General features: G+C 52.3%; 1 protein-coding gene and 1 pseudogene across 4 annotated transcripts; one reads left to right on the top strand and one right to left on the bottom strand.

Annotated features, from left to right (window-relative positions):
* Positions 1-743: 743 nt before the first annotated feature.
* MBD3 (methyl-CpG binding domain protein 3) lies at positions 744-11,998 on the bottom strand. 4 transcript variants are annotated; one of them, XM_005866703.2, is made up of 7 exons: positions 10,912-11,822; positions 9,022-9,077; positions 7,565-7,724; positions 6,825-6,962; positions 4,257-4,347; positions 3,674-3,851; positions 744-1,615 (listed from the first exon to the last, which is right to left on the bottom strand). In XM_005866703.2, the coding sequence occupies exons 1-7, from the start codon at positions 10,945-10,947 to the stop codon at positions 1,420-1,422; spliced, it is 855 nt and encodes a 284-aa protein (XP_005866765.2). In that variant the 5' UTR covers positions 10,948-11,822; the 3' UTR covers positions 744-1,419. The 4 variants fall into 4 exon arrangements, with proteins under 4 accessions (XP_005866765.2, XP_005866764.1, XP_005866767.1 ...); XM_005866702.2 differs by lacking the exons at positions 9,022-9,077; positions 10,912-11,822 and adding an exon at positions 11,964-11,998; XM_005866705.2 differs by lacking the exons at positions 9,022-9,077; positions 10,912-11,822 and adding an exon at positions 11,928-11,998.
* LOC102245522 lies at positions 4,984-6,069 on the top strand (annotated as a pseudogene).
* Positions 11,999-12,632: the final 634 nt, after the last annotated feature.

Here is a 12,632-nt window from a genome sequence, read left to right on the forward strand (position 1 = left end):
GCCAAGGGACCTCAGGCCCTCCCAACAGGCACTGGGACCTGTACAGGGCAGCCTTCTTGGTTCTCAGGATTTTTTAACTTGACTTGGAAGGATGTGGTCAGTTTGACTGCACCAGCATCCTTGGAAGATCAAGATGGCAGCAACCGCTCACAGCTCTGAGGGGCTCCCATGTCACCCCGCACCCCTGACCTACATGCCTATACCTACACTGCCCCGGGTGTCTGGCCAAATGACTCAGCAATTAGGATCCTTGCCGTCACAAGCTGTTGGTTAGGGCAGAGAGAGAAACCAATATTGCCTCCCTTCACACCCCAACCAAGGATCAATCCCAAGGCACTAGGGCTGTAGGGGATGAGTGAAGTAACAAGATTCTGATGATCTTCGCCCCAGTGCTTCTCGGAGACCACTATTCTGGGTGTGGCACTTAGAAATGCTTGGCCATGAAACACACCTCTAGATAGGAACACACAGGAGCCTGGGCCCGTGGCAGCTCCAGCCAGGCCACATGACAGCTCACAGCCCAGAGTGTTGGGTATTAACTGTACCTGTTATACAAGGAAAAACTGAGGCACATAGGTCAGCCCCACTGTGCTCCTGGCTATGAGCAGTCCTCCTCAGATGCTGGTGGCTGACCCCTAGGCAGGACCCACCAGGCCACAGACAGTGAGGTTTTCAGATGAAGTCCAGATTTCACATCCTTGTCCAGCAAACACAAAAGGTAAAGAAGTTACAGGACGTCCAGCCTCGTTTGTACCACCGATTTATTGAAGGAAAACGTCTGGGCTGTGCCGCTTTCTTTCAGACATACTCAAGTGTCACGGCTTTGCTCAGCTGGATGGTCACTCGGGGAACCACCCTGCAACCCTTTCTGGGAGGGCTGACAGTCTGGCCCAGAGGATTGTCCCTCACACTCAAGATCGGGAGGTAAGCCTGTTTCAAAAACCCTTTTCTGAGCTCAGGATGGCGACAGTGAGTCCAGAAGCCCAGTTGCATCCAGGAGCCATACCCCTGCAGGCAGGGTCCAGGAGCAACCAGCACTTTCAGAAGTCTGGCCCTTCAAAGAAGAGCAAACGTGGGGGTTTGCAGGGCCAGGGACCATCCTCCAGCCATGACCCTAGGTGTCCTAGTGGCCGGGGGAGTGGACATGCCTGGGAAGGGAGGAGGGCCACCTTCCCCCCAAGCCTGGTCCCATTAGGGCAAGGGCTGAGTCTGTAAGTGCCCCACACAGGCATGGCTCGGGCAGGGCCTCTGGAAGGACAGGGAGGGCCAGGCCACCCTGGGCTCCTCCAGGGAGACAGGTGCTCTCCGAGCACAGCCAATACCCAGCGTGGAACAGGTCCAAGAACTCTTGGATTGTCTCTTCCCCCTGTGGTCACTACCCAAGCACATGCTGTAGCCTGGGGTCCACCTACACCTGCTCTACATGTGCTCCATTTCCTGGTCTTGGTCAGGCTCCTCCTCCTCATCCTCTTCATCTTCTACCTCCTCTTCCGCACCTGGCTTGTCCAACGGCGCCTCACCATCCCGGGCCAGCTCCTCCACATGGGCCAGCATGTCAGCCATCAGCGCCTCTTCCAGCCGTTTGCGAACCTGCTGTACCAGTTCCTCCTGCTTCCTGGAGACACATGGAGTGCTGACAGGGAATGTCCCTATCTCCGGGAAGACCGGGTGCGAGGCCAGGAGGATGGGATGCATAGACATACATGGGCTACTGATTTTTGGGGCCCGAGGGTCCTCCAGCCCTGGCCTGTGGCTCACACTCCCTTCTTGAGCAAGTAGCTCTGACTCAGCCTTCCAGATGGTAGACCCAGGGGCTCTTGAGTGCTCACTCTTCCTATTCCACTGGCCTCCTCACTCCCTCTTTCCACCACCCTGTCTCCCCACCTCCTGATAGGCACTACCCCAATCAGTTCTGGTCGTTCTGGTCTGCCTGATGGCTCTCCTCCTCCCAGAATAGGTGGTCACCTGTCTGCTTGGCTCTTCTGGTCTAGTGCACATGTGTAAGCTCTTTCGCTAGCACTTGAGTGGGGTTTGCAAAGGGAAAAAAGACCACTGAGTGTCCAGTCCACTGCCTAGCCAGTGTCACCTGTCTTGTGGATGACAGTTTGCAGGTAGAGAATTCTAGGTGGGAAATGGCTGTCTTTTTAAAAATTTTTAATATATATTTATTGATTTCAGAGAGGAAGGGAGAGGAAGAGAGATAGAAACATCAATGATGAGGGGGAATCATTGATTGGCTGCCTCCTGCACGCCCCCTAGTGGGGACAGAGCTTGCAATCCGGGCATGTGCTCTTGACTGGAATCGAACCCGGGACCCTTGAGTCCACAGGCCGACGCTCTATACACTGAGCCAAACTGGCTAGGGCTGGCTTTCTGTCTTTTGGCAAAAAAAGCGGCTGGAGCCTGGTCTACTTGTCCATCTGCTTCCCCTCCCTGTGGCTTTTAAAATCCATCTCGTCTCAAATTCTACATTTTCACTATAACATGAATCTAACGTTTGTGTCTGTTGCCAGGTCTAATAAATGTTGGCCCTGTCCCTGTCCTGTGTGGGGGTGTCCTTTCTCTCCTTACCACTGTCTTCTCTGCACAGCTGGCTACTCGCCTCTCCAGACAGGACCAAATCCACTGCCTAACCCATGACTTAAATTTTTCATTTTAGTGACTTCTAATTGTAGTTCTGCTTAGCTTTAAAAATCCTTCCAGTCTTTCTGGAGTTACTTTTTTTATACTTTCAATTCCCTCTCTTGCCCTTTCTCTTGGGCAGACTCTCTGGCATGGGAGACTTGGGGGTGGTGTGGTATCTTAGTTCCATGTCCTCACCTTATAGGGGCTTCTCTTATATCCACGAAGCTTTGAACCCCCAATTCCCGAGACAGGAAGCCCACAAACCCACAACCCAGCACATACACCAATCAGGTCATGCCTGCTCTGGTTTCCAGTCCTTTTTTTGTGGGGGGAGGGGGATCCCTAAATTTCTTAACTTCCCTTGACCTCACGAAACTTTTTGTTGTTGTTGTTAATCCTCACTTGGGGATATTTTTCCATTGATTTTTAGGGAGAGTGGAAGAGAGAGGGAAAGACAGAGAAACACTGATGTGAGAGAAACACATCATCTGGTTACTCCTACACACGGCCCCACCAGGGCCCAGGCCAGGGAGGAGCCTGCAACCAAGGTATGTGCCTTTGACTGGAATCGAACCCAGGACTCTTTGGTCCACAGGCCAACTCTCTATCCACTGAGCCAAACCAGCTAGGGCAGACCTCACAAAACATTTTAAGTTTTGCACTGACATTTAAGGTTTTAAAGGATGAGTATTTATCCTTTCAGCATTTTGACATGTTTCCTGCTCAGTGCCAGTTCAAACCACCTCCTTACCAGGTCTTCCCAAAAGGTTCCAGCAAAGGAACGGCTCTCACTCCGAGTCCACCTGCACCTGGGCACTACCAACTCAGGCCCACACTAAAGCCCTAGGATGTGTTTATCTTCACCTCTCACTCAGTACTTCCTGTTCCTGTCATGTGCCCACTTCCTGCCACTCTCTAGAGCCTCCTCCTCTGTGCCACAGCTAGTATCCCACCCCTCAGGCAGGACCCTCAAAGGCCTCATACCCCTGAAGGCTCGAAGACACACCGGCCAGGAGCCACAGAGAGGGTGAGGTGGGAGAGCAGCTACCTGATGTCCTCATCAGTCACCATGAAAGCCTTGCAGAGGGGCTGGGCTGTGTTGAGCCATACTCCAGGGTTCTTCTCCACGGCAGCTGAGAGCTGGCCAGTGATGGGCATGGTGCTGGTGTGCAAGGCGCTGGCTATGGCCGAGAGCAGGGTCTCATCTGTGCAGCCGGGTCCCACTCCTGCAGGGGCGCAGGAGGTACAGTCACCACCAGGCACTGGCCTTTGTCCCTCAACCTCGGATGTTGTTCCCAAACCTCCCTTATGGGCAGGCAGTTGCTCTCACGTCAGAAAAGGAACTCTACATGCTCAGGGATGGATGGTTGTGTTTATGGTGAAGGAGCAAAATCACACCCCAAATTTTTCCAGGACCCTCCAGGACAGATGCATCTTGCTGGTCCAGTGCCTCCCCCCAACCTCGCCACCTCCCCCCCGATGTGTTCTGCTCTGGGTAGCTGTCTCCAGGACCAGATATCAGGTGTCTGCCCCACTGATCCAAAGCTAGAGGTTGGAGGGTCCCTTCCTTTCTCCTGCAGGCCTGGCCCCCTTCCTAACTTCCCCTTACCCGTCCTGGGGTCTGGGTTTACCTTGCAGACCTTTAGGGAGGTCCATGGTCTTCACAAGCTCTTCAGCAATATCAAAGGCGTTCAGGCCACTCAGCTTCTTCTCCCAGAAGAGCTACCGCCGGACAGACAGATGTGAGGCCAGTAAGACAGCAAGGCACCCCCATGCACAGGTGAACCATAGCAGTCCGATGATGGCTAAAGCCCGTCCACATGTAGTGCAGTGGTTGGTCTCAGCATGACCTCTAACCCCTACCTTAGCTGGGTTGCTGACATCCCAGCTTGAGAAATGAGGGTGCCATGGCCCCAGCGGGATCCACACCCAGGCCCATCTTCCCAGAGCAGAGAAACGCCAACTCCAGTTTTTGGCAGGACAAAGACCCAGGATGTTAGATGTGGGGTGATGTTCCCAAAAGACTGTCCCACACACCCTACCATACAGTGTGTGGATGTTTGTAAATATGTATGAAAACACCGGCAATTCTCAGTTTTTGAAAAGCAGGTTATACATCCATTATGTATGATCTTATTTAAACCCCCTTCCCCCACAAAACTTAACCATTTATTCAAGAAAACATTGGCCAGCCCAGCGGGCATAGCTCAATGGTTGAGGGTCAACCTATGAACCAGGAGGTCACAATTCAATTCCCAGTCGGGGCATATGCCTGGGTTGTGGACTTGATCCCCAATGTGGGGCGTGCAGAAGGCAGCCGATCAATGATTTTTCCTCATCATTGAGGTTTTTATCTCTCTCTCCCTCTCCCTTCCTCTCTGAAATCAATAAAAATATTTTAAAAAATAAAACATTGGCCAGAAAAAGCCCCAAGTGCCCCAGCAGCCCTCTGCAAGGTGGGTGGGGCCAGGGTGGGGGCTTTGCTCCCCACAGAACTAGGTTCTGGGTTGACTGTTCCGGACTGCACTTGGGCTGAGGGACCCAACAAATGTAGGCTCTGAAGAGTGGACTGAGCATCTTCTCTGAGGAAAACACCAAATGGTGGATGATGCTGGTGCTGCAGGAGGGCCTGGAGGTCTTGGGGCCCTAGAATGGGAGGCTTTCATGGAGGATCTGGCAGTGGCATCTAGGGCTGAGGTCGAGGCTGGGGGAGGGTCAGGGTGAAGGCCGCAGAGCTCGAAAAAGCAAGGCCAAGGACAAGGAATAGACCCAGTCACCAAGCTGGGCAACCTGGTCAAGTACACGAAGATCAAGTCAAGGAATTGGGATCATTGAATTTTTCCTGGGGGTATCCTTCAAGGACAAGGTTTTGAAGATTATGCCCGTGTAAAAGCAGACACCCGCTGGCCAGACGACCTAGTTCAAGGCATTTGTCACCATTGGGGACTACAATGGACCTGTTGGTCTGGGTGTTGGTGTTCAAAGGAAGTAGCCACTGCCATCCGTGGGGCCATCACTCTAGCCAAGCTCTCTATTATCCCTGTGGTGAGGCTACTGGGGTAACAAGATCAGCGAGCCCCACACTGTCCCCTGCAAGATGACTAGCTACTGTAGTTCTGTGCTGGTGTGCCTCAGTCCTATCCCCAGGGGCACTGGCACAGTCTCAGCCCCTATTCCCAAGAAGCTGCTGCTGATGGCCAGTATCGACGACTGCTACACCTTGGCCAGGGGCTGCACTGTCACCCTGGGCAACTTTGCCAAAGCCACCTTTGATGCTCTCTCTAAGACCTACAGCTATCTCACCCCTGGCCTTTGGAAAGAGACTGTGTTCACCAAGTCTCCCTGTCACTGACCATCTTGTAAAGACTCCCACCAGAGTTTCTGTGCAGAGGACCTAGGCTCCAGCTGTGGCCACCACATAATTTTATGCAAGAAAAATAAATTGAGCCCAGCTGGTGTGACTCAACGCCTGAGCGCTGACCCATGAACCAAGAGGTCGCTGGTTCGATTCCAGGTCAGGGCAGTCTGGTTTGCAGGCTCAATCCCCAGTAGGGGGCATGCAGGAAGCACTGATCAATGTTTCTATCTCTCTATCCCTCTTCCTTTCTCTCTCTCTAAAATCAATTAAAATAGCCCTAGCTGGTTTGGCTCAGTGAATAGAGTGTCAGCCTATGGACTGAAGGGTCCTGGGTTCGATTCTGGTCAAGGGCACATGCCTGGGTTGTGGGCTCGATCCCTAGTAGGGGGTGTGCAGGAGGCACCCGATTGGTGATTCTCTCTCATCACTGATGTTTCTATCTCCCTCCCTCTCCCTTCCTCTCTGATATCAATAAAAATATATTTTAAAAATTAAAAATTAAAATCAATTAAAACATATTACCAAAAGAAAGGAAAGAAAAATAAATTGATACCCTGGCTGAGTAGCTCAGTTGATTAGAGCATTGTCCTGATAAGTCAAGGTTGTGGGTTAGATCCCTGGTCAGGGCACATAAAACAATCAACCAATGAATGCATAAAATAAGTGCAACAACAAATCGATGTTTCTCTCTCTAAAATCAATCAATCAATAAAAAAGAAAAGAAAAAGAAACTGAATTAAGCCTGTTATTTTTTTCAAAAAGAGAGGACCCAGCTTGGAGGGAACAGTAGATTCAGGGCTGGGCCTGACCTGGCCAGGGTGCGTGCAGGGTATGTGCTCACCTGCCGGGGCTGCTCCACAGCCTTCTGGGGGTCACTCTTCACCTTGTTGCTGGGATGGTTGGTGATCTTGGTCACTGGCTGCTTGAAGATGGATGCTGTCTGCCTGACAGGGAGGGCTGTGTTCAGATCAGGTTTGCCCTGTGGAGACAGGAACAAGGCCACTCATGACTCTCCAGAAGCCTGACTCCTGTGTTCTCCCCGTCACTGGCACACCCTGTGGCACCCAGAGACCTGCAGGAGATGCCAAGTCCAGTCCCTGCCTATTTGTTGCCCTCAGTGGGGCTCAGGACACACACTGGCCCTGTCCTTGCCTCCTGTGCTTCATTCTCTGTGAAGTACTAGCCTGGGGGCACCCTGGATAGCTGGCTAGCAGCCAGGGCAGGGATAGGTTCAAAGTCCCACTGAACATGTGTCCATCAGACTGGGGACACACACAGGGTCACTGGGTACCCATGTGGACTGTCAGCTGTTGAAGACACTGTTCAGGGAAGGAAAGTGCAACAAGCACCAGAAGCAGCCAGAGACCTCTCAAGGGACAGAATCACGATTCCTTTTTTCTCCTTTTCTGTGGTCTCCAAATTTCCCTCAGCAAATAGTTACTTCAACACCAGAAGTAAACTCCATTTCAGTATCAGCTCTTTCCCCCACCACAGTGGGTCTGAAATGGTGAATCGCCGCCCCCCACCCCCCACCCCTGGCCACTCCATTGTGATGGGGTGGAGCAGGGCAGGGTGGCTCACCTTGACCTGGTTGGAGGAGTCATAGCGCACCCGTTGCCGGCTCTTGTTCATCTTGCTCATCAGCATCTTGCCCGTCCGGAAGTCGAAGGCCCCCAGGTCCATGGAGCCGCCCAGGTACCGTGCCAGCTGTGGCTTGCTGCGGAACTTCTTCCCACTTGGGCTGCGGCCAGAGAGGAGTCAGTGGCTGCAGGATGCGCCGGGCCACCCCACACCCCCAACTCCAGGCCCAGAGCAGAGATGAACACCCGGATCTACAGTGATGGGGCCTAGCCTTGAGAGCCCGACTGCCATTTTCAGAACATCTTGAGACTAGACCCAATGATAGCAGGTATTTGAGGGACATGCCCTGATAGCAATCTCCTTCTAGTGGTTATGGCATTGGGGACTAGGGGCTCCTGGGGGCCAGTAAAATCTCATGTTAAGATTCGGGACCAGGACCCCAACAACTGCTCAGGCGTGACCTGTTGGGAAAGCTGGAAAGCAGGAGCTGTGATGACCTGGCTGTGAAGATTTGCATCCTGCTCAGCTCTGAGGACACAACACCCACCCCCAGGGCCACTGTGCAGCAAAGTCAACACCACTATGCTGGACAGGACCAGCACAGGACCCAGCGTGCAGTAACAGTCCTGCCATGAAGACTTGTGCAGCCACTTTGGAAACAGTCTGGCAGCTCTTCAAAGGATCAAACAGCATTCCCACCCCTAGGTATCTCCCTGAGAAATGAAAACATACATCCATGAAAAAATTTAACCCAAACATTCACAGCAGCAGGATTTACAATAGGCATAAGTGGGAACAACCTAGATGTCCACCAGCTAATGAATAGACACAACATGACCCCATCCACGCGCTATTATTACTCAGCCACGAAAGGGAGGGGAGCACCGACACTCTACAATGTGGATGAACCTTCGAAGACAGATGCTCAGTGAGAGAAGCCAGACACAAAAGGCCACACAGTGTGATTTCATTGATGTGAAATGCCCAGAACAGGCACATCCACAAGTATAAGTAGATTTGTAGGTGCCAGGGGTTGAAGAGTAGGATGGAGGGGTAACTGCGGATGGGCATGGGGGAACCTTGGAGATAAGCCCCCAATTTGAGCAAGTGCATACCTGCCCCCTCCAGTCCTGTTCACATGTCCAGGCACACAGCAAACCAGGGACAATGGAGGGCGGGATGGGTCGTTACAGCCAGAAGGAAACCTATGGCACACTCAGCTCAGGCAGCCCTGCTGGCACCCCATACTGGGTAAGGTTATTGCAGGAACTTGTGCTTCTTCCCTTGGCCTGGCCACGTCAGCTAGGACAGGGTGCTTTAGCAGAGTGCCCTACTGCCTAAGGCTGCTAAGGACTCTCCTGAAAGATCCACTTTTATATTGTGCTCTGTGCTGGCAGATATGAACACCCAGCCCATGTGCCCAGGGCAATGGAAAGGCAAAGAGGGAAGGAACCCACTCGAAATACTCGCCAACATTTCTTTGCCTCCAGTCACTTCCACCCGTTGCTGTTGTCTTTAAACATGAATGAGAACAGGGAGATCAAAACACAGAGCCCAGCTGGTGTGGCTCTGTGGCTGAGCATCCACCTATGAACCAGGTCACGGTTTGATTCCCGGTCAGGGCACATGCCCAGGTTGCAGACTCGATCCCCAGTGGGGGGTGTGCAAGAGGCAGCCAATCGATGACTCTCTCATCATTGATGTTTCTCTCTCTCTCTCTCCCTTCCTCTCTGAAATCAAGAAAAAAAATATTTTTAAAACAAAACACAATGCACAGGTTAGCAGTTGCTCAGGGCTGGGGATAGGGGAATAATAGGGCATTGGGGTTCCTTTGGGGGTGATGAAAATGTCCTAAAATTGGGCACTGGGGTTCCTTTGGGGGTGATGAAAATGTCCTAAAATTGACTGTGGTGATGGCTGTATCTTTGAATATACCAAAATTGTACACTTTAAATGGGCGACTTGTGTAGTATGCATATCCTATCTCAATAAAGCTGTTTAAAACAAGTGCCAGGGGCTCAGAGAGAGAATGGGGAGAGATGCTAATAGGTAGAGGGCTTTGATTTGGGATGAGAATGTTTGAAACTAGAATGGTGATGGTTGCACAATGTTGTGAAATGTACTAAAAATTGCCAAATTGTAAGCTTTTAAAGGGTGAATTGTATGGAATGTGAAATTATATCTCAATTTTCAAAACAGGTTTTGCAGATCTGTACTGACAGATTAAGACATCCCTGACATTTAGTGAGAAAACAAATGAGCCCTCAGCCCTTCTCTGGAGTAGGCCTACCTGGGAGCCCAGCTGGTTGTGGGATGGGAGCCTGTGCCCAGTGTGGAGCCTGGGGGTCTGAAGAGATGCAAAAAGACAGACACTTGCCTCAGACCTGGTCCTTCCCTATACCTTTGCTTCTCATCAGTAGATGAGTCTGCTGCTCTGGTTTTCCTAAGTCTACTTCTACTTTCAAATGAGATCTTTTGGAAAAATCCTCTCAAAAAATTATTCGTTAGGTCAGGGAATTAACTTCCCTCAAGTCCTCAGTTTCCTGCCTGGATAGAAAATGTCAAGCAGAAACTGTTTTCACAAAGAAAACAGGGGGCAGCCAGATGTTCTACTCCATAACCCCCCAGTCTCAGCAGACTCTGGGAGTGAAGTTCGGACAAATCATCAAGATGGAGGGTTGGGTGGATGAGCCCCCAAGGGATGGCCCATAGGGTCACTCCCTCTCCTGCAATGCAATTCTTCAAAGGAGACACTTACTACCACTTTTTGGAGGAAGACAAGAATTTAAGGCCTGCGTGCCCCTAGGGCAGTGATGGCGAACCTTTTGAGCTCGGCGTGTCAGCATTTTGAAAAACCCTAACTTAACTCTGGTGCCGTGTCACATATAGAAATTTTTTGATATTTGCAACCATAGTAAAACAAAGACTTATATTTTTGATATTTATTTTATATATTTAAATGCCATTTAACAAAGAAAAATCAACCAAAAAAATGAGTTCGCGTGTCACCTCTGACACGCATGTCATAGGTTTGCCATCACTGCCCTAGGGGCAGGACTAGAACTCAGGGCCAGGTCTAATCTGACTCCTCAGCCCCCCACTGCATTAAGACAATCAGGAAAATCTACCCATGCTCTTCCCCAGTAGCTTGGTTCAGAAGGGATCTCCAGAGGGTGGTGAGGGGGCCAGGAACTCACATTCCAGAAAAATACCATGGTTCCCCATCACATCCCCCCTAGATCTCCCACCACTGGGAGAAAGGGGGACAACTGTCGGGTCACTCAGGCCAGAGACCTGCAATGAAGCTGGACTCCGTGCCCCCCTCCTCTCCCATCTCAGGCCCTCACCTCTTCAGTGCAGCCATGGGAAACCTGAAGTTGCATCTGTCCAGCCCTGTTTTGGAGCTTTCCCCCACCCCCAGACCCCTATGTTCAGGGGCCGGGGCCTCACTCAGCTGAAGCTCTGACATGCTCCCAGGCAGGAGGGGATGAGGATGCTCTAGCCATGCTGGCCTTGGTTCAGCTCCTGAGCTGCAGACTGCTCTCTGCTACCACAGGCCTCTGCACAGGCTCCTGGTGTTCCCACTGCCTGGACTGCTCTTCCTCCCAGCTTCACTGTTAGGGCTCAGCTAGACATCACCTCCTCAGATAGGCCCTCCAACCTGCCCCCGCCTCTGCCAGGCACCCCTACCACCAGCCCTCACCGATCCTGCACTTCTCAGCATGTCACCACCTAAAACCCAGGAGTAACAGGGTGAGGGCTGGTGCCTCAGCTGTCACCTGGAAGGGGAGGGCCGGGGTCTTACTCCCAGCTGAATGGCCAGGACCCAGCAGTGCCAGACACCTAGCAGATGCTGCCAAGATGTTAAATTAACAAAGGACTAGAAACGGAGAGACCTGCCTCGGTCCTTGGATCTAAAAGCAAGCAAGCACACAAGCATGCTTGGAATTAAATGAGGCACATGGTCCTACTCTGAAGCCTCCCCACTGACCCAGTACAGAACTAAAAGGATTTAGGTTTTCTAAAGAGCCTGCGAGGGAGTGATCTCACCGTAAATGACAGCAGAGGAGAATGCACATGTGTCCCTAAGAAACACTTTTGCAGCGCCACTATGTCAATGAGTAAGTTAAAGGTTCCAGCCAATTCTGTATACTACGTTTGGAAGCCCACAGTTTCGCTCCCATCGCTGCCCTGCACTTTTTGGAAACCGGAAACCAGAGTCTGAGCTTGTCCTGGAGCAGTCACTATCCTGCCCAGCTCACTGCCCTCCTTCTTCCGAAAAGGGGCTAGCAAAAGCCTAGCTCTCCCCCTCCCCCCAAGTGCTGGAGGATGGGGCACTGGTTCTGCTTTTCCTTGGCCTCACCCAGCCAGTTTCTGGGCCCACAACCAGGCTGCATACCCCCCAGCACCAGCTGGCATTCAACAGGAGGCAGGTGTCCTGCCGGCTCTTTCATCAGGGACCTGAAGCAAAGGGGAGGGAACCGTCAAAGCTGGCTCAGAAACAAAAGCTCCTTCTAGCAGTCAGGGGGGAAAAGAGGGAGAAGGCGCACAGCAGGTGGCCCACTGTCTGGGAAGGGGCTTCAAGCCTCCCACTAATTCTTTGTTCCACGAAGGGGGTTCAGCCCCATTTGGCCACTTCTCCCGGGCTAAGGGCAGCCCCTGCTTCCAATACTGGGGAGGGGGACTCTGAAAACCTCGGACCACCACCCACAGGCTGGGCTCTGTTTGTGCGGGTTTCATAAAGTCTCGTGTCCCGCGTCTCTGTGACTGAAGGATATACGACAACGGGGTTGCCGCTCCCCAAACAAGCCCAAAGATCGGAAAGGGTGACCCTTTAAACACGCATCCCCAGGGGCCCGGCCCCCCCGGGAACCCAGGAACCTGCTTTCCTAGGTATGCCCTCCCGGGCCCATCAGAGAAACTTAGCCCAGCCCCCACCCCTGCCTCCCAGCGACATCTGGCCTGCACCGGCCGGCGCCCTTCGGCCCTCTGGCAGGTTTCCCATGGCTGCCGAAGAGAGGCCGGCGCTCGACCGTCCGTTGCAGATCCAAGTGCCATGCGGCCACGT

The sequence above is a fragment of the Myotis brandtii genome, unplaced genomic scaffold, assembly GCF_000412655.1.
Source record: "Myotis brandtii unplaced genomic scaffold, ASM41265v1 scaffold236, whole genome shotgun sequence".
NCBI classification, from domain to species: domain Eukaryota; kingdom Metazoa; phylum Chordata; class Mammalia; order Chiroptera; family Vespertilionidae; genus Myotis; species Myotis brandtii.